The 21362-nt window shown below is 46.0% G+C and overlaps 1 protein-coding gene across 1 annotated transcript in view; it reads left to right on the top strand.

The window, feature by feature from the left end:
- The window catches only part of CDK5RAP2 (CDK5 regulatory subunit associated protein 2), a 207464-nt gene that overhangs the window by 121372 nt on the left and 64730 nt on the right, over positions 1 to 21362 (top strand). The window contains exons 19-21 of the mRNA XM_017350098.3: positions 5912 to 6007; positions 7785 to 7972; positions 15895 to 16324. Coding sequence (XP_017205587.3) covers positions 5912 to 6007; positions 7785 to 7972; positions 15895 to 16324 — 714 coding nt within the window. The remainder of the gene's footprint in view (positions 1 to 5911; positions 6008 to 7784; positions 7973 to 15894; positions 16325 to 21362) is intronic.

Genomic DNA, 21362 nt, shown 5'->3' with positions numbered 1-21362 from the left:
GACCTGTGGATTGTTTCCAGTGATTCACTATTTTAAATTACATGAGTGTCCTTGGACACAGATCTTTTCTGTGTTTAGGATTTTTTTCCCATACACTGTTACCCAGTTATGTAATTACTAGGTCAAAGGAAAGATATATAGTACTTTTAAAAATTATTTTCATGTGCCCTCCCCCAGCAACTTTTAATTTTTTTTAAAAGATTTATTTATTTGAAAGGCAGAGCGACAGAGAGAGGGGAGAAACAGAGATCTTCCATCTGCTGGTTTACTCCCCTAATGGTCACACCAGCCAGGTCTGGGCAAGCCTGAATCTAGGAGCCAGCAATTCCATGCTGGTCTCCCATATGGGTGGCAGGGGCCCAAGCACTTGGGCCATGCTCTGCAGATTTGCAAGGCATGTTAGCAGGAGGCTGAATCAGGAACAGTGTATCTGGGACAGGGACTGGCACTCTGAAACGGGAAGCTGGCATCACAAGCAGTGACTTAACTTGCTGTGCCATGACTCTGGCCCACAACTTTTAATTTGAAAAAAAGGTTTAAGTAGTTTGAAGGCCCTGATAGAGTCAGTCAGGTTTCCTTTCAAAAACGGTTGCCCTGATGTAGAACCTCGCTAGCTGGGGACAGCAGTGCTCACTCCTTACATGCAGACAGTTCATGCAGAAACCACCAGCTAAGCAGGAGATTAAGAGCAGAGTCAGTCAGCTTTTTGTTTCTGCATCGGAAGTACCCAAGAGAAGCTACCCGTGAAGATAGAAGCTTCCTTTGGCTCACGGTTTGGGAGATTCACAGTCCAAGGTTGGGCCACCACGTTAGTCTGATGAGGATGGAGGCTTGATCACGTGGGAGCCAGGGAGCTTGCTTGTCCTCCATATCCTTATGTCTGTTTTCATAAAACCACCGTAACTCGGTCCCAGAGCCTTCACCACAGCAGCTTAATCCCATGCAGTCACCCCCAAAGCCCACTTAGCACTTAGCAATGCTGAGCCTGGGCATTAAGCCCTTAACACATGGGCTCTTGGGGGGCACCTAAACTGTTATCAAAGCCATGGAAAACAGGTATCCTGTGGTTTTAATATGCAGTTTCTTAAATATTTATTTATTTGAGAGGCAGAGTTAGAGAGAGAGAAGGTCTTCCATCCACTGGTTCCCTCCACAAAGGCCCACAACAGTCAGAGCTGGGCTGATCCAAAGCCAGGAGCCAGGAGCTTCCTCCTGGTCTCTCATATGGGTGCAGGGCCCAAGCACTTGGGCCATCTTTCCCTGCCTTCCCACAACATTAGCAGACAGCTGAATCTGAAGAGGAGCAGCTGGGACATGAACTGGTGTCCATATGAGATGCTGGCACCGCAGGTGGAGGTCCAACCTGCTATGCCACAGCACCAGCCCCTTAATATGCATTTAGATGATCTCTGATGTGGTTGTCTCTAATTTCTTCTGTTTGTTTGCTGTTCATTAATTTAGGTCATGTAGGAAGTTTGGTTGAGAATCACCCTCCAGTTGGGGCAGTGAGCATCAACAGCCATGAACTGTGTGAGACACATGGAGCTGTCACATCTAAGTGATGGCATCTGTGTCAGGCGTGTTGCAGGCACTTGAAAGGAAGGATTCATTACTGTTATTATCAACTTCTACTGTCATTATTTGCAGCATTAAAAAACAAGATTTTTTTTTGGCATGGAGCGAGAACATGAGTAAAGGGGTGTAATTGAAGTGAACTTGGAAATCTGGAGGCTGTCATGCTGAGCAAGAAGTAGACCTTGTGTGACCCTACAGAGGACAGAAATGGCACTTAGAAGCAGAAGGTGCTTGTTAAATATTCTGTTATAGTAACAATAAAATCTGGTTTGTCAGACTAGTTATAATTTCATTAAAAAGAGGAACTCACTAACAGTTTGACTTTTATAAGGTTTTATGAATTTTATGTGATTTATAAAGCCCTTGGCACAGTGCCTGGCCTGTAGTATGCACTCAATAAAACACAGCTATTTTAAATTTTTTAAAAAAATTTTAGTAAGTGTGAGGCAGGCTTGGAGATACAGCCCTGCTCTGCTGGTGTTCAGAGTGTGCTAGCAGCACGGCAGGCAGTGCTCCTGAAGTTGCGCGTGCACGGAGTGTCCTGGGGACCTCGTTACAAGCGCAGATTCTGCTGGTGTGAGTGCATATCTGAGGCCTCTGTGCTCTGAGGGCTGCTTTGAGCGGCCGGAACAGAGGTGATCCTGAAAGCCATTGAATTCCAGTTGTCATTTTGAAAAACATCTTTATTCACGTGTCTGCTCTTCCAGCTCTGTCTTATTGTGCATGGGCACTGATGTTTAAACCGTGAGCGCAGAGCCCCTGCCCTGCCTAGTGTGTGACGCAGAGAACCAGAGGGGCAGTTGCAACAGAGCGTGGTGGGGGCTGTGATGGGTGAGTGCAGGACGCTCTGAGGGGCAAGTGCCCAGCCCTCCCAGTGAGGCTCAAGAGGAATTCTTCCTGGAGGAGATCAAGAAAGAACAGCACAGGAGGCAGGGGGAGAATAGGAGAGAGCAGAGTTACAGTGTGGCACTGTAGGGAGGGACTGTTTCATCGTGTCAGATACTCTGAGAAGACAAGAAAGAAAGGACTTAGAGGATTCCCAGTAAGACAAGTGGCCTGGGCAGTTTCATCAGAGTGGGGACAGGAGCTCGCTTGCCTTGGCTGGAGGGGAGAGGTGGAGTGAGGAAGTGAGGATAAAGCTGGTTGACACTGGGAGGCCTGGCGTGCTTGGTGGCAGGGCTGGAACCAGAGCCCAGGTAGGTGACTCATAGTTCTTTCTGACATCTCGTTGTGTGTCTTTGAAAATTGGTAAGTCATGTTTGGTGCTAGGAACATTTCTCTATGTCCATAGCCTTTAATTAGAAACTGAGTTTACTTCTAATTTTGACTAAATCAGCAGGAGTAATGAGGAGTGAAAGTTTTTATTTGGGTGTGTGAAGAATGGGGTGGGTGTGGTTCTAGAAAGGCAGAGTAGCTTTGGTGCTCTTGCTGTTTCCACCTGGAATGATGTGTTAGCTGGGCTCTGCTCAGCTAAACCGAGGGGAAGCCCTTCTCCTATTCATGGAGCTGGGGAGTGGCCCCTCAGTCCGCTAACTCGTGTGGGTTTATCTCTGGTTTGAGAAGGTCTTTGGGGAGCTTTTGTGTGCAATTCGTGGACAGTGGTGGCAGCAAAAGCTCTGCTACAGAGGGTGAGAAGAGAAGCTTGGAGAGAGCAGAGAGAAGGGCTCAGTGACCAGAGCTGGACGGGGAATCCGGGAGAGTTTGCTGTTGACTGCTATTTCTCTTAAAGACGGGAGAGACTTTCCCCCCAAACTTTAATCTGAAAAACCCAGACACAGCAAAGGGAACACCTGTGTGTATACAGGAACATAATTTTACAGTGAACATCTGTGTATATAAGCTCCACCTAGATTCTGTTAGCATTTCCCACCTGTCCATCATTGCTCTGTCTTGTCTTTTTGATGAATTTTAATTAAAATTGCAGACATCAGTATCCTTGTGCTTCCCCTGAATACTTAAGCCTGCATGTTTATAATTATTTTTTTAAAAAATGATTTATTTATGTATTTGAAAGAATTAGAGAGGGAGAGAGAAAGAGAGGTCTTTGATCTGCAGGTTCACTCTCCAGATGGCTACAATGGCCAGGAGCCAGCAGCTTCATCCTGCTCTCCCATGTGGGTAGCAGGGCCTCAAACACTGGGCCATCTTCTGCTGCTTTTCCTGGGTCATTAGCAGGGAGCTGAATCAGAAATGGAGCAGTTGGGACACAAACCAGCACCTGTATGGGAAGCTGGCGTTGCAAGTGGTGGGTTTACCTGTTATGCTACAACTCCAGCCCCACAGAGTTAGTTTTTCTTTTAGGGTTAAATTTGCATACAATGAAATATAGATGTTGTAAGCCTCCATTTTGTAAGTTTTACAAATGTATGTGCCTGTGTAACCCAAGCCCCTATCAAGGTCCTTTAGTCGCTTCATGTCAGTCCATCCCCAACCCCCCACCCTGCTGCTCCTATAATTTTGGTCCATGGTGAATTAATTTTGCCTGTACTAGACCTTCATATAAATGTATTAAATAGCATATTCTCTTTTGTAGAAGCTTCTTTCACTCAGTATGTTTTTGAGATTCATCCACGTTGTTATGTGAGTCAACAGTTTGTTCCCTCTTACTGCTAAGTAGTATGAGTTGAGTATCCCTTATCCCAAATGCTTGGACCAGTAGTGTTTCAGATGTGAGATTTCGTTCAGGTTTTGCAGTATTTGCATGGATTGGTTAAGTATGTGATCTGAAAACCTGAAATACCAAATGCCCCCAAACCCAAAACTATTTTGAGTTTGATGTCAGAGCTCAAAAAGTTTCGGATTTTGAAGCATTTCCAAGTTTGGATTGGGGATGTTCAACCTGTATTTCACTGTATGAATATATTATAATTGGTGTATTAATAGACGTTTGGGTAAAAGTTGATGTGCAAGTCTTTGTGTGAACAAACTTCTCCCCTTCCCTCTTGGTGGGTACCTCTGAGTAAAATTCCTGGGTCATAGGGTTGTTAGTTTACAAGACATTGCCAATCTTTTACCAAAGTGGCTTCCCATTTTATATGTCCATGAGAAGTTTGATAGTCCTCTTTGCTCTGTGTTTTAATGATGAGAGAAGAAGCTGATAGAGTAAGCTTTGTAAATGGATATGCCTTTAATAAGTACATTTACCTGCATCTGGTTGGGTTAATGCTTGCTAGTATGGATTTTGATTATCAGTTTGCAGATTTGAGTAAAGATAGGTTGAAAGTATTCTGACCCTGAGAAGCTTCTATAAAATGACTTTCTGAAGTCATTTTCCTTATTTTTTCCTCTGAAAAGTGTTATTTTTTCCAAAAGAAGACCAGAAGAATTTAAGTTGGTCTGAGTTAATGAGAGTATTGAGCAAATGTAGGGATTCATGGAACAGAAGTGTTGAGAGAGAGCCATAGGCATCTCCTGTGTACCAAATGCCTGAGTGACCTGTCACTCTGTGGCTTTAACATTTTTGGGGGGAACTAGCTACAGCATTGGTGACATGAGCACTTTCTATTGACTCTCTTCCTGGGGTGGCCACCCTTCTCATTTTGTGTGTATATTTGGTTAATTTGGGTATCCCACGAGTAGGATTTTTGCTCTTCTGTAGAGCTGAGAAAGTTGTACTGTTCATTCTGTGGAATGCAGAATGCAGAGGCTTTGGGATTTATGCTTCTATAAAGCATTACGGATTCATGCAGTCTTTATAAATAACTGTCCTTCATTCCCCAAAGTGTGCATTTATCATCGGGCAAGCCTGATACTCTTCTCATTAGCAATGAAGACTTTTTGTTAGCAAACTACAGCAACGTTGCTGAGCCTCTCCATCCCAGTGGTGTGACAGTGGAGCTGGAGGCTTTTGCCCTGTGCTAAGTAGGGACCTAATGCATAAATGGGCTCAGCATAAATTTCATTTACTGCTTTCTCCCTCTTTGATATTTTCAATTCCATCAATAGCCATTTTCCAAAATCTTGTTACTTTTACATAATCTGAAAGTGAATTTAGTAAAGGCAAGAATGGCAGTGGCACAACAGACAGCATATTCTATTTACAGCCGCTCGGGAAAGACCACGCAAGGGCGAGGGGAGATGTGTTGTTATTTCTTGGGAATTTTTTCTTAAATGATGCTTGATCCCAGGCAGCTGTGTGTGATCTGCCAGAACTAGCAATTCTAACTCTGGCTAATTTTTATTTCATGGCTTTGGCATTTATTTCTGCCTCTTTTTGTTTTGTTTGTATTTTTTATTTTGCATTAAAAAAAAAAAAGACATCACTGACTTACTCATGCATATTCATGCTGCGTGTTTTTTTGGGTTGCGTTTTCACACCATTCCATGCTCCATGTAGCTTCTTGCTAGCAAAGAAGACGAGGACACGATCAAAATTGGAGAGAATGATGGGGATAATTTCCTGGGTGAGCAGCATTTGGAGCCGAGTAATGAGGTAGGAACATGGCAGTTGACTGCTTATTCCGTCTGCCCCACTCTGTGCCCAAGCCACTCTTCCAGCCTGGAATGAGTCCAGTGGGTTTTCTGTTCACCCTGCTTGTAGTGAGTGCCTGCTGTATGCCAATGGAGAACAAAGAGACTGTGTCTTCTTCCTCTCTGAAGTTACCAACGTGAGAACAAACATGTAGTTGCACATAAAAAGGGGGTGGTTATAGAATAACAGGGATTGGATGCCGGACCTGGACAGATGTTTAGAGAGCTGATCCAACACATTCGTTTAATGCTGTGGAAACTCTGGCCTGTGGGGGGAGATGATTTACTCAAGGCACAGGGGGAGTCCATGACAGAGCTTGTACGAGAGCTCTGTTGTAACTCCAAGATCATTTGATGGGACTGAACTCACCTTCTCAGGAGCCTTCTGCAACCTCCTGATCTGAAACCCAGCTCCCTGTCCTCTGGGCATTGAGAGAGTTTGCCCCCACCCACAGAGACTGTTCTTCAGTCACATTGACAGTCAAATTTGGAGCTGATACTCCCCAGGGTTGAAAGAACCCTAACACCTTGAATGTGGTGGGAGATAGGAGGCTGTAGAGTTGTCATTTTTGGCTTTAAAGGTGTTGTAGTTTGTGAAATCAGGAAGGGGAGATACTGAAACGTAGATAGTTTTGGAGAGCGAAAGAGAAGTGTGGCTTTGGAATCAGACCTGATTTTGAGTCTTGGCTTTGCCACTACTTACTCTGTGACCTTGGTAATTCCTTGCTTAACTTGAGCATGAACATCCTTATCAGTGAGGATGATAACATTCCCTTTTCAGATTATTGTGAGATTTAAGTAGGAAAGCATGTAATAAATGCTCAGTAAATGATGATAATTAGTGTTTTTATTATTATATTCTAGACTTTTCCTCCTTTGGAGGTTGCTTATTTGATGGATTTAATAATGAAATTGGTGGCAAACAAGACCCTATAAATAACAGCTCATTTGTGTGGGTCTTGTCTTCCATTTAAAAATCTTAATCATTTTACCAGGGTGGAGAGATGGCGGGTGATGCCCAGTGTGTATATCACCAGTAGTAATGAAGTCAAGAGGAGTTATTTATAGACTGGTAGAAGAAATTTACAGCTGGGGATGGGGGAAGAAAGTATGCTAATTGTGGCTGCTCAAGACATGCCCAACACAGGCTTTAACTAGATGCGTCCTTGGTGCTGCTCCTCTGGGACCCTCAGTGACCCAAGAAGGTGGATCCATAAATAACATCTTCATGGGAATTAGGAACTTCCGCCTTCCTAATGAGACACATCAAATCCGTGTTAATTAGTATGTGTCTGTAGAGAGTAAGCTGGATTTCTGATATATAATAAGGAGGATGCATTGCGAGAAATGGACAATGACCAAACAAAGCATTGTTAATGCCTGGGGTTCCATAGCCTTCTTAGGAAGAACTAATGAGGAGTAAACCCTGAGTTGGGAGAATGCACCTGCAGTGTGTGTCCCTGTAGCAGGTGAGACACTTACCTTGAGTCGGCCATCCCAGTTCACTGTCCCAGCCACCTTGGGAGGTAGCATTATTGCCCCCGTGTGTGAGGGGGAAACTGAGGCAGAGAAGAAGAAATGTATGAAGTGCGTGTGTGGGCCGTGTGCCTGTGTGCCTCTCCATCCCCCTGCTGCCCCTGTGATTTTCTCTCTGGCTTCCTTGCACCCAGTCACTGCCCTCCTCCAGGTACCCCTTCCCTGCCACATTTCAGTGTTTTACCAAATATTCTTATTTGCAGGTTCTGGAGGACTGTTCCAAAGGAGGCTGCAAAAATGGATATTTAAGGCACCCAGGTTCTGGTGTTTTAGACTACGATGAGCCACACAAACCTGGCTGCCCTGGAGACCGGAGTCTCGGAGAAGGCGAGCTCCTGAGCCTCCTGGCTCCGTTCTTCAGTGAGAAGGCCGTGCTGTTGCTGGAATCCAGGTAGACGCCGCACCCCGGCTTTGTCTCTGTGGTTTGAGGCGAGAACAGACTCGTTTTGCTAAATGGATTTAGATGATGGTGTCGTGTAATTTATCTGAGAGAGCTCCTGAAATGACTGGGAAGGAATCTTGCCAGTCATGCAATTAGGTAATGAGACTGTGTGCTACTGGCTGCAAGGGGCCTCCAGCAAAGCTGCCTGCAAGCCCATTTGAAAGAGGAGGGGACACTTTCCTTGAGAGCGATTCCTGGGAGCCCCAGGAAGGGCCCACACTAGAATTCTGTCCTCACTAGATCTGCAGTCGTTCCTGTGTGGGCAGTACCATGTTTTGTTTTCCTTAACACAAAAAGGAGAAACAGTCTGCCCATTCACATTTTTAAATTAATCCTTTAGGAGTCATTTTTGCCCCTTGTATGTTCTTCCTTATTTATTCATAACTGCTTCTTGGGCATTAGAGCCAGAAAGAGCTATGCTGTTATCTCCCAGTGCCTCAGTTTCCCTGAGCACATCTTAGGTTTACTGTGAGGAGTAAGGAAAACAAATGTTTATGAAGAATGGCTGGCCCGAGGGCTGTGTTCAGTGAAAGCTTTCAGTTTTCTTCTAGCACAGATAAAGGGAGTTGGTAATTTTTGTCCCTGACGCTTGGCAGGCACCAGGAAGCCTGGTATTTCTTACATCATTGGTGGGATAAGCCTCATCATGGACATTTCTTCAGCCAGCAGCAAGGGGGCTTGGAGTGTTGAAGTGTGGAGTGTTCTGCTTGTGTGAGTTTGGCCAGGCGAACCTTCCCTGATCCCTGACATCTGTGTAGTGTCCTCCTGGGAACCCTCACAGTGGCGGTGCTGGGTGGTTGTCACAGGGATTTAGGCGACCACAGCTGATTCTTGAGCTGAAAGTTACCAGTCTCTCTCTGGGGACCATGAAGGTTTGCAGTTGGGCATGGGAACAGGGGAAAAGTGCAGTGTGCCGTGGTGGGATTGTAGCCAATGGGCTGTGTATATCAAGGTTCTCTGGAAACAGAATTGATAGGATATGCATGCAAGTATAGGAAGGGGAATTTATTAGGGGTGTCATGGCCATTGAGAAGTCCCACGACAGGTCACGTGCAGGCTGGAGAGCCTGGGATACCAATAGTGTGGCTCCGTCCACGTCCAAGGGCCTCAGAACCAGAGAAGTCAAGGATGTGAGTGCCAGTTGGAGGCTGAAAAGCCTGAGTGCCAGCAAGGGGGCGGCAGGCGTGGTTGTGGAGTCTGCAAACCAGCAGCTGCCATGCCAGACAGAATTGAGCCTGTCCCAGGTCCATCTCGGTGAAAGCCCCAAACGCCTTCTCCTTTAGTCTGTCCAGACCCCCCAGTCCTTGGATGATGCCTGCCTGTGAGGCTGGGTCTTCCCACTTTGTCCACTCAGACTTACCTGCTAATTTCATTTGGAAACCCCCTCACAGACACTCCCAAAATAACGCTTTTCCAGGTTTCTCGGTATTCCTCAGTCCAGCCATGTTCACAATGTAACATGGGCCACCACAATGTGTGTGTGCTCTTCCCAGGACAGGAATGTCTCAGCCCTGACCGGTTTTGTCAGGCAGGCACACGGCCTCTGATCATCCCATCTTCCAGGAGAAGCCCGGAGTTTGTATTTTTAAATCTGCTGATTTTTTTCAAAATTTAGACTTAGTTACGGCTTTCAAAGAAAGCACTTTGTGAGCCACCCCTGCCAGCAAGCTTGTGACATCCACTGTGGGCTTGTCTGTTCCCTCCTAGCACCCCGCTAGTGTTTTTCCATAGACTTGCAGGCCACTGCTGTCCGGTTCTAGTGTAAGAAAAGCCCCTGATCTTTGCAGTGGCCTTCGCTCTGTACCACTGGCTCCATGTCAGTAGAGCCACGCTTTTTAGTGTATTGGAAAAAGCAGGGTTTTGGAGCCAGACAGAGCTGGGCTGTAGTCCAGCTACACCATTTAGACCTTAGACTGGGTCTCCCCATCTTGGTTTCTTCATCTGTAAAATGAGAGGTGATGATATTTATTTACCCCATAGGGGTCCTATAAGGATTAAATGACATAATGGACATAAAGTATAGGTCCAAGTCAGTACTAAGTAGGGTTTTGGTGATGTTTAAATTGTGCCCGACCAATTATTCCTGCCCTTTACCACCAACCCCAGGTAAGATTCTTGTCATATGCAAGTGACAGCAGCCAGCCAGTGATTGTATTCATTTCTGAGCCAGTGTTGACAGTGTGACCCCATACAGAGCTCTGATAGACTCAGGCCTGAGACTTGCCCACACCACCTTGGGGCCAAAGGGTCCTGTAGAGGAGCTAGGCCCCAAGAGTGACTCTGATTCAGCTTGCCTGTCCATAGAGAATAGAAAATGGCTTGGACATTAGTTTCTCTCTTGTTTTGCACTTGATCAGTCAGACCAACTCATTCCTTGAAGGTGGGGCCCAGCCTGGCTTGTAGAGAATGGGCTGGCTGGTCCCTTGTCTCCCGTGGTCTTCACTGTGTGTGCGATCCCCAGCCCCCTCTTTACTTCCAACTCATTTGCCCTCCATTCCCTAGAGGACATGGCTTGGGATTTTAACCCTGTATTTTTTTGTTCATCTTTGCAACCTAAAATTAGATGTGATATTTGATAGCTGAAAAAATTATAAAAATTTAAAGGGGAGCCCTTGGGGATGATATGATTAAGGATTTCTCTTCTTTCTTTAAGGCTAATATAATCTTGATTTCACATGCATTCCAGCCACTGCCCCATTTCTTTATTCCCCTTGAAGGCAAGACTTGTCAAGTCATCTGTATTCACTGTGTCTGCTTTCTCCCTCTTTCCTTTCTTTATCCCATTCCAAATGCCTTCATGCCCTTCATTCTACTCACCAAGGTCAGCAACAGTTTTCATGTTGTGAAACCCAGTGTCCAGTGTCAGCCTTCCGCAGCAACAGGCCTTTCTTTGGCCTCTGTTCTCCTGTGGCCTCTTCTTCTCAGTGCCCTTTGCAGGAGGGTATTGGTGTCTCAGAGCTCTGTTCACAGCCCGCTCCTTTCTCTCTCTCTCTCCTCACTCTCCTGGGGCTCTGGAGTATGGTGTGTGACTCCCAAGCTCATGCCTGTAGCTCAGTCCTGTCTTTGGCTCATACAACCAGCTGTATACTCGACCTCCTCATCTGGACATCTAAAGGACACATCAGTGTTAATCTGTTCAAAACCCACTCCCTGTTCTAATCTGCTTCTTCCCTACCCTGCCGTGTCAGTTAATGGCATTGCCATTTACCCAGTTGCTGTAACCAGAGGTCTCATTTCCTCAGTCTCCATATCCATCAGTAAGTCCTGTGGATTCCATCTGCAGGATATGTCCTTTATTCCACCGCTCACTTCTCCACACCCACCTTCCTAGTCCAGGCTGCCGTTGTCTCTTGCTTGGACTCCTCCAATAGCAGTCTCCTTACGTGTCTCACTGCTTCCATGTTTGTCCCTCTCTGGTTCATTCTCTGTAGAGCATCTGTAATAATCTTTTCTTCAAAGAAATTTTATTTTTTGTTTGAAAGGTGGAGTGACAGAGGAGGAGGTGGAGGAGTAGAAAGAGAGAGAGAGAGAGAGAGAGAGAGAGATCTTTCATCCATGGTTCATTCCCGAAATGGCCATAATAGCCCAGTATGCCATCCAGATTTACCATCTGGGTGACAGGGGCCTACGTCTTGGGCCATCTTCTATTGCTTTCCCAGGCACAATAGCAAGGAGCTGAGTTCATAAGCAGAGCAGTTGGTGGCTTAAGCCACTGCACCACAATGTGGACCCCCATGGTAATCTTTCTGAAGCTTAGATTAGATAGTGTTTCCTCCAGCCTTTAAATTCCCCAGTGGATGTGGTTGTTCAGTCATATCTTGGTAAGATACTGGTTAAGACTCCTGCATCCCACATCGGTGCACCTGGGTTTGATACTCCGCTCCAGCTCCTGACTCCAGCTTCCTGGTAATGCAGACCCTGGGAGGCAGCAGGTGATGACTCCAGTGGTTATGTTCCTGTCCCCACGTGGGAGACCTGTTTGAGTTCCTGGCTTCCAACTTCAGCTTGATCCAGCCATGACCATTGTGGCCATTTAGGGGAGTGAACCAGCAGATGGGAGCTTTTTCTGTCTCTCAGATGCATGAATTTAAAAATAGTAATTAAAAAAACCCTCTCCAGTGGGTTTCCCATTGTTCTTAGAGCAAAATAAGAGCTCCTTGACACAGCCTCTGCATTTCTCTGTCTTGATCACCACCACCACTCTTGTCACTGGATCCTAGTCATACCAGCCTTCTCCTCAAATATCCAAGCTTGTTCTCACCAATGGGCCTTGCAACTGCAAATAGTTCTGTCTGCAGTGTGCTTTTCCCAGATGTGTATGACAGGTGATGTCTCAGCTAGATGTCAGCTCTGTAGAGAGTGGCCTGTCCTGACCACTCTATCTAAAGACACTGTTTGTGCTTTGTCTCAGAACTCTCCCTCCCTTGCTTCCTGACTGTTTTTCCTTCCCACCCATCCATAGTACTTACCATTACCTCACATTCTGTTATTTAGTTATCACTGCATGTATGTTATCAATGTCTGTCTTCTCTTTAATGAAAAGTAGGCTCCAGTCTTTTTTTTCCCCCCGTATGCATCCCCACTCCCTTACATGGCAAACCGGAGGCACTCAGTAAATGTTTGAATGAGTGTACTGACGACTAAAAGCTCAGCATCGTAGACCAAATGCAATGCTCTTTTGGATTGTTCCAGTCTGCTCTGCCATCTTGGTGAGGGTTTCCTGAATCTTTCTGAGTCCATATTCTCATCTGTCACATGGTATTAATGACAGCCCCCATCTCCCTGTCTTATTGTAAGGATTCAGTGTAAAGAATCTGGGACGTGTTACGTGCTCAGTAAACGTTAGTTCCTTCCCTGTCCACTTTGTGCATGGCAGAGACGCTTAGGCGGACACATAAACAATATTAGGGCCTCTGCAAGACCCTGGACTGAGCCATTCCAAAGGTCCTCGTTACGGTGACAGCTTAATGAGTCTTTTGTTCAGATTTCTAGCAAAGTAACACTTCAAATGTTTTACTTTACTGGCACCACTACTTTAGGATATTATAATGGCCTTTCCACCCCCTTTTACTACCCATTTGTAAAAGCTTTTTCCTGGGTTTTATTGTATGTTGTTGGGTGTTGATTAATAATTATCCTTTGGCTAGTTGAATAATAATTGTCATTATTATTTATTTAATCTATATTAAAGAAGGAGGAGGAAGGGAAATTTAGTTTAACATCCCCTGATGCTTGGAATACCAGAAATATTTTTTAAAGTCTGAGCTTACAATAGTTTAAGATGGTTTGTGTAGTCTAAATAGTTCCATGTTAGTAGTGAAAAATGTTACCTGCACTTGAGTTTTGTTTTTTATAGTTTTTATTTTTTCTCCCCACGTCAGTGTGATGCAGCTGTTGAACTTGGGTTGACGTGGCTCTGACCTTGGTCCTGATTATAGGCATCCAGCTACAGAGAGGGTCTTCCCTTGCCCTCAGAGGCTGTAGTGGGGACGATAGATTCGGTAGTGTTGTTGCCGGGGGTCGCAAAGATGGGCGGAACGGGAGTGTTAGAGGAGTTGGTAGCATCTGGGCTGACTGCCTCACAAGCTTTCTTGAGAGAAGGCAGGTAAATGAAACTGAAGGGAAAAGAAGAAAGAGCTAACAGTGAGGCCAGTCCTGTTCCCTTCTCTGCTGACTGCCACAGCCTCGTGCAGACCCACGTTTCCCCTCTGGAAGATCCTGGCAGCTTTCCACCCTCGTCTGCCTCCATGCTTGCCCACGCCAGCCCCTTCCTCTGCAATTTTTGGTCTCAATTTCATAATTTCCTCTCCTTTTGTTGTGAGTCTGTCTGCTTGTATTTTTTAGGTGAGTTAAACATTCTTATGCTAAGGTCTTCACGTTCTTTTCTTGAGTGTCAGTTCTCTCATTTCTTGGGTTGTGGTCTTTTCATGAGTGACTTTGCCTGCAGGTTCAGTCTGCCTCTGTTAGCTGCTGGGACTGCCCTCCCTGTGCCCTGGTTTTGGGGCTGCCTCAGCTTGACCCTTTAGGAATTTGCATGACGTTTGTCTGGCTCCTTTTCCACCCCGGGAGTTGAGTTTCTGGCTCCACTGCTTTCTGAAAAAAGCAGCTTTCCACCCCAGCTCCCTCTCGTGACAATGAGTTTCCTCTTCTGTTTCGGATCTTTGGGTACTTTTTCTTGATTTTTGAACTCTGTAGTGCACTTAAAATATTTTTTTTTTTTTTTTTTTTTTTTTTTTGACAGGCAGAGTGGACAGTGAGAGAGAGAGACAGAGAGAGAAAGGTCTTCCTTTTGCCGTTGGTTCACCCTCCAATGGCCGCCGCTGCAGCCGGCGCACCGCGCTGATCCTGGCAGGAGCCAGGAGCCAGGTGCTTTTTCCTGGTCTCCCATGGGGTGCAGGGCCCAAGCACCTGGGCCATCCTCCACTGCACTCCCTGGCCATAGCAGAGAGCTGGCCTGGAAGAGGGGCAACCGGGACAGAATCCGGCGCCCCAACCGGGACTAGAACCCGGTGTGCCGGCGCCGCAAGGTGGAGGATTAGCCTATTGAGCCACGGCGCCGGCTCTAAAATATTTTTTTGCTACCTACTTTTTGCTGTCATCAGAGTAGGGTGGGAGGAGCCTCACATTATCACCTTGATGGGTGGTCTCCGTACTCCCCATCAGCTGGGACTGCCTTTCCCAAGCTCATGTGTGGCCTTGAAGTCTTCCAGGAGCCCTTTTGTCATTAATGTGGCATGCATGACTCTTTATTTCTCCTCTGCCGAGCTTTGCAGCCTCACCTGCCTAGCTTTGTTCTTCCCCACCCTCCCCAGCTGGCCTTGGTGTGGGCTGTGGATATCCTCCCTGACTTTCTGTCTGTGGCCCCAGGCTGCACACCCTGGGATAGTTGCCTGGTAACCCTCTGAAACTCCTACAGTGCCTCTGTTTCTGTCTGTCCGGTGCAGAGTACTGATTTGTTTCCATATCTGTCTCTAACCAGTCTCAGTCCTGATGGGCAGTTTTGTATCCCTGGTGTCCCATACAGGGCCTGGCCCAAGAAACACAGCCCCATGGGAGTCTTTTTGGAGTGTTCCATGCTGGGCATTGTACCAGGTGTAGTGCATGCTCACTAAGTTTTGGTTTTCTGGAAACCAGAGCCTGAGATGCGAACTTGGTACAGACACCAAGGAACAGGACTGAGGGCTTAGGGAGAGTAGGATAGGAAGGAAAGCCGAAGCAGGCAGGGTGTGTTACTGACCTGGTTTCTGCTGCGGGCAGCTGGCTTCATCCTGCTGGGCAGGCTCTGAGGGACTGTGAGGGATGGGACACTGGGATGCTTGCCCCACAGCTCTCTTTCCCCTTGGTTGAGGGTTCCCCCAGAAGTGTCATCTCTTCATCCTTCTGAGTGACTTGGAGAGCTTTGGTAAAAGCAGAGATGTATCCATGGGAGCTGTTCCTGCAGCTTCAGCTGAAATCAGATTCTTCCAAAGCCACACTGGCTCCTGGAGGCGGAATGATCCCCAGGGCTGTGGAGTGGGGGTTGGGGACGCTGTAATTGACATGGACCCCTATGGTCCTCTTTGCTCCTGCCTGGACCCAGCCTGTGTTCACACATCCATGTGACCCACTCATTGCTGTGCACCTTGCATCACATTAATTCTACTCTCCTTATGTATACAGTCGACAAGCCAGTACCTATCTTACTTAGTTCTTGAGGTTACACAGGATAAAGTGCTTTGCATGGTTCCTGGCACATTGCATTGCAGTACTCACTGTGTTTTGTTTACACAGAATCAGGGCAAGAGTCTGTTGGGGGAACCTGGGAAGCTGAGCAGGGGAGAAGGCCCGAGAAGAAAGCTTAGTTCTTGTGCTTCTTCCCCTTTTGGAAACAGGCCAGACCTTGTGAAGGTGCTGTGTGAGCTGCTTGGGGAGCGAATACACTTGACAGAGCAGGAAGTTTCTGGAGAATGCCTTGATGGTAAACCTGAGAAGCCAAAGCTGACGGCCCTCCCGCTAAGAGGTGGCCTCGACCATCTCATCCAAACCGACTCGTTCTCCACACCACAAGAGGAACTGAAGTCGTGCCAGGGGACCCAGCTGGCAGAGGCTGGTGAAGTATCCAGGGTGGAGCTGAGACATGCCTCAGTGCAGACTCAGGCCGCGGAGGACAGCCTTCCCGGATGCAGACATGAAGGAGCAAGGGAGGCTTGGGAAGAGAAACCCACAGATGCCGTACTCAGTGCAGAGCCTCAATCCGAGAACTTGGGCAGGGTGCCAGGGCGGCAGGCCCCTACCACTTCCTTCCCAACTGTGACCAACAAAGTAAGTTGTTTTGTATATTAATTGTGTATATATTTTATACAAACAAAAACTCCACTTTTCATATATTAACTATATATGTATTTTGTATAAACAAAAGCTCTGTTTTTATGAATAGAAAAGTCCAGGTTCTCCCTCTGCCTGTGCTTCTCCTGGCCTGCTCCTATAGGTGTGCTTCTTTTTTTTTTTTTTTTTTTTTTTTAAGATTTATTTATTTATTTGAAAGAGTTACAAAGAGGGAAGGAGAAGCAGAGAGAGAGGTCTTCTATCCGCTGGTTCACTCCCCAATTGGCTGCAACGGCCAATCGGAGCTGTGCCGATCCAGAGCCAGGAGCCAGGGGCTTCCTCCTGGTCTCCCATGTGGTGCAGGAGCCCAAGCACTTGGGCCATCCTCCACTGCTTTCCCAGGCCATTGCAGAGAGCTGGATCAGAAGTGGAGTAGCCAGGACTCAAACCAGTGCCCAAATGGGATGCTGGCACTGCAGGCGGCGGCTTTAACTGCCATGCCACAGTGCCGGCCCCAGGTGTGCTTCTGATCTAATGTCACCGCCTTTCTCCTGTTCTCCTCACTCCACTGCCATCCCTCAGTCTTCCTCCTGAACCCCTGCCCTCTCTCTCACCTGCATGTCACGGTGGAGTCCAGTTTATCTACCTGCAGCTTTCTCTTTCACATTCCGTATCAGGATCACCTTTCCCTTTACCAGCAGCGTAAGCTCCCATTGTGGGGAGGCGTCAGCATCCATCCAGTTCTCACCTGCTGACAGACATTTCATTTTGCGAATTGCAGTAACATGATCATCACCTGACCTAGGTTTTGTCTTGTGTAGACTTCCTGGAGAAGAGGTGCTGTTCTAGGGTTTTGTCTACATTCCTATACCCTTCCAACACTTGCCAAGGGTGAAGAAGTCTCTAGTGCCCTTGCTTAGCCAGCAGTTAAGGGGCTGAGCTGGGACTCCCAGGGTACCTGACACGCTTTCCCTGGGTCAAGCTGCATTTCCAGCCATGACAGCCTCACATCGTAGGCTCTGGCTTTGTTGGGTGAATGTCTGCATGTTGATTTCCTCCCAGTAGATGTTGTCTCCAAGCGTCTCTGGAAATACAACCAAATATGCCAGATTGCCAAAAACTTGGCTCTTGGGGTGACCTAGCAGTTAAGATGGGGCTTGAGATGCCCTCGTTGCAGATTGCAGTGCCTGGGTTCCGCACTTGGCTCTCTCCTGACTCCAGCATCCTCCTAATGCAGACCCTGGGAGGCAGCAGTGATGGCTCAAGTGAGGAGTTCCTGCCACCCACGGAGGAGACCTGGACTGAGTTCCTGGGCTCCTGGCTCCTAGCTTCTACCCCATTTGGGGAATGAACAAGCAGAGGAGAGCTTTCTTTCTCTCTCTGTCCCTAAATAAACAAGTAAATAAATTATATAAGAAAGTAAAAACCAAGCAACTGGACTATCTTGGCAGTGTTTGATTGGGCCTTTGCTCACGCCGTCTGGAGCTGAGGCTCTCGTAGCAGGAAGATGTGTTCTGCTAGAGAAGGAAATAGGTCATGTTTCTAATCGCACTCCAGTGAGGACTGTTGGTATTCCTGTTTCTGATGACTGTTTTGTATCTGAGAAATCAACTGTACACACTGCTTCATGGCATCAGAATGGAAAATTAAGTTTATTTTCTGACCAGTAAATTACTGCTTTTGTGCATACCAAAGAGAGTTAGATATATCATTAGCAAAATTGCTTTTGATTGTTTTAAATTATGCACCAAAACTGTAATTTCTAGAAAAGGGTTTTCTAAAGATATCAGTAGAGACAAAAAAAAAAAAAAAAAAAAAAAAGACAGCCATTATATTAATGGTACTCAAAATGCAAATTTGTGCAATTTGGCTAGAATAGAAATGCTCTCATCTGCCCCGGCTCCTTCATTTTGTACCTGTGTAGTAGGGAAAGTAGGTGGGGTGTTTTTTTTTTTTTTCTGTTTTGTGGGAGATGTCATTCTGTGTTCAGAAAAATTGGATAATTGAATGAACTTAATTTCCCAAAATGTATTAATGTTTTTTTAGTTTGAAATTATCCTTCTCATTTGTGTTTTCAAAAGGAAGGAGACGGCGTTTATTTGTTTATTATTATTTTTAGTGTCCACAGTATGTACCAGGGATTGTGCTCAGTCCTCTCTTTCTCTGTCATTTTATTTAAATTTCTCAGTAAGTGGTTGAGTTTAGCAGGTATTACCCACGTTTTACGTACGGTGAATATAGGCTGGAAGAGGCTAGGAAAGGGTCCGGGGTGACTCAGCTGCTAAGTGGAGCAATAGAGACGTAAGCTGAGGTCTGGATTTAGAGGTGACAGAGATCTCATTAGCCTGCCTTTCTCAAGGAAGGAGATGGCCTTCATTTTCTGCAAAGTAGAAGAAAATTTACCGACTTTCTTTGTGGTCTTTGATAGTCAAGGAATCAGTAATCCCATGGCTTAAGCCAGAACTCGGGTATCTGTTAAAGGAACATCACTGCAGCCGGGAGGGTGAGACAAGGAGATCCGATTCCTTCAGTCGTTTAATTGCAGAGATAAGAGACAGACTTTACGGATACACGTCTGTTTACATTGGTCCTGGCCTCTTGAGTGGCATTGAGTCCTTGGGTAGGTAGTCTCTTGACCTTTCTAAGTGGATGGGATCAGTGTGGCAGAGCACCTGAGGCTGCCATGATGGCTAACTGCGGTAATAAATGGCCAGTGCCTAGGCCAGTGCTTTGTACATGATAGGAACTCAGTGTGTGTGAGCACCTGGCCATCTTCCATTCCCAAGCAGGAAGTTTCAACATGACATCTTTAATAAGGTGGTAGGGGTGCCTCTGTTTGGAGGCCATAAGGCAGCATTTTGTGCAGTGTTATTTTAGAACCGGCATTAGGTTGACTGACGGCAGTCTTCCAGCTTGAAATTGGCTTTGGCATTTGTGCACTTGCAGATATCTTTTCTGCTGCCATATGACACACAGATTTGGATCCAGGAATAAAGATGGGTGGAGACCGAGGACCAAACACATGACTGTTATTTTCCAGCCCTCTTTGCAGGGGCATCTACCTCCTCCCAGGTGGTGCCCTTGTCCTTGAACTTGTTCTCCCCCTGGAGGTTCAGAGCTGTAAGTGTCTCACCCTTCTTAACTCAGCACTGGAGTCTGAAGAGCTTCTTTGACATCTCACTGTTGAACCTTGTTGTATGACATTGAACCTGTTGTTCAACATCTTGTTTCTTCTTGAGAACAGGAGGCATGATAATGTCTGTTATCTCATGAAAGCTGGTGATGCAGAGTTGACCTGAGGACTGGGAAGAATGTAACTTGAGAGGATTTTACATCCTAGAACATGCAACAAGGGGCCTCTCTGAGAGATCTTTGCAATCTTCTCATTCACTGGATCCCAGATATTTCCTGTTTTCCTAGCAGGTTCCTTCTCCACTATTTAAATTTAAAAAAAAAAAAAACAAAAAACCTCAGGAGTTTATTTTTATGTTTACAGCATTTATGTTTTCCACTATTTAAATTTTTGAAGATAACAGCTTTATTGAGATATAATTCACATATCACATAGTTCATCCATTCAAAGTGTATAATTCAGTGGTTTTTTTAAAAAGGATATTCATAGAGTTGTACAACCATACTATAGTCATTTTTGGAACAATTTCATCATCCCAAAAAGAAACCTTATACTCATTAACAATCACTTCCAGCGTCCCCCTCTCCACCCACCCACCACCAGCCCTCAGCAGCCACTATCTACTTTAATTCTCTTTAGATTTACCTATTCTGGCTATTTCATATGAATGGAATTGTACAATATGTGGTCCTTGGTGAATAGCTTCTTCCACTTAGCATAGTGTTCTCAGCATTTTTTTTTTGTGTGTGTTGCAGCGTGTGTCAGTACTTCATTTGTTATTACCACCACCAAACATGTTCCCTAGGATATAACACATCTTATTAGTCCACCCATTAGTTAGGGATAGCACTGCTGTTCGTGTGGACATGCTTTTGTTTCTCCATGGTGTATCCCTAGGAGTAGAACTGTGGGTCAGAGGGTAACTCTGTTTACTCTGTTTGAGGAGCTAGCAGACTGTTTTCCAAAGCAGCTGTCCTCACTTGACATTTGCACCAGCGGTGTATGAAGGTTGCAGTTGTCCACAGCCTCACCAATATTTGTTCGCTTTGTGAATATAGTTGTCTAATGGGTATAAGGTGTGTTATATTCTGATTCAATGTCCATTTCACTGATGAGTAATGATGTTGAGCACCTTCCTGTGTGGCTGTTGGCCATGTGTATGTATCTGCTTTGGAGAAATGTCTGTTAGATCTTCTGCCCATCTTTTAATTAGATTATTTGTGTCTTTATTATTTAGTTGCAGTTGTTCTTTATATGGTCTATATTCAAGTCTCTCACCTCAGCTTTTGAATATATTTAAAATTCCCAACTTGAAAGACCAGCCCCACTTAGCCTAAGAGTTCAAGTTTGTGTGTTCATTCCACAAATGGTTGTTGAACACCCTCTGTGTACTAGTTCTTGTGCTGGTGGAAGCTGTGGTTAGAGGATGGCCAAGCTGTGCAGAGCCCCTGAACCCTGGAGCTTGCAGGCGGTGCAGAAGTTAGACAGTGAACAAGTCATGGCACAGGCATTTAGCTCTAGTGATTCTACTGTTTTCTGAGGAGAGTTATATATATATAGGGGACAGGGAGTGCATAACAAGGAGACTTGAGCTGGTTCTGGAAATTAAGGCCCATTCTTCTGAGCAGGCAAATTTGAGCTGCGTCCTGAAGAAGGACTCTGGTGTTAGTGGGGAAGAGGAGGTGAGCCAGAATGAATGTCCCAGGTAGAGGAGTCAGCATATGCCATGACCCTGAGGTGGAAAGACATGGCATCTTCGAGAATCAGCAGAAGGCCAGCATGGCTGGAGATTAGGGTGAAGTGGGAGATGGACAGTAACCCAGGCTGCGGGGCAGGCAGGACTCTGTAGGCTGTGGGATGGGCTTTGGTTTCTGTTGTGAAAGAATGGGGAAGCAATTAGAT

This window comes from Oryctolagus cuniculus, chromosome 1, assembly GCF_964237555.1.
Source record: "Oryctolagus cuniculus chromosome 1, mOryCun1.1, whole genome shotgun sequence".
NCBI classification, from domain to species: Eukaryota; Metazoa; Chordata; class Mammalia; order Lagomorpha; family Leporidae; genus Oryctolagus; species Oryctolagus cuniculus.
The sequence above is the reverse complement of the archived record's forward strand: the minus strand, read 5'-3'. Positions and strand labels throughout refer to the sequence as shown.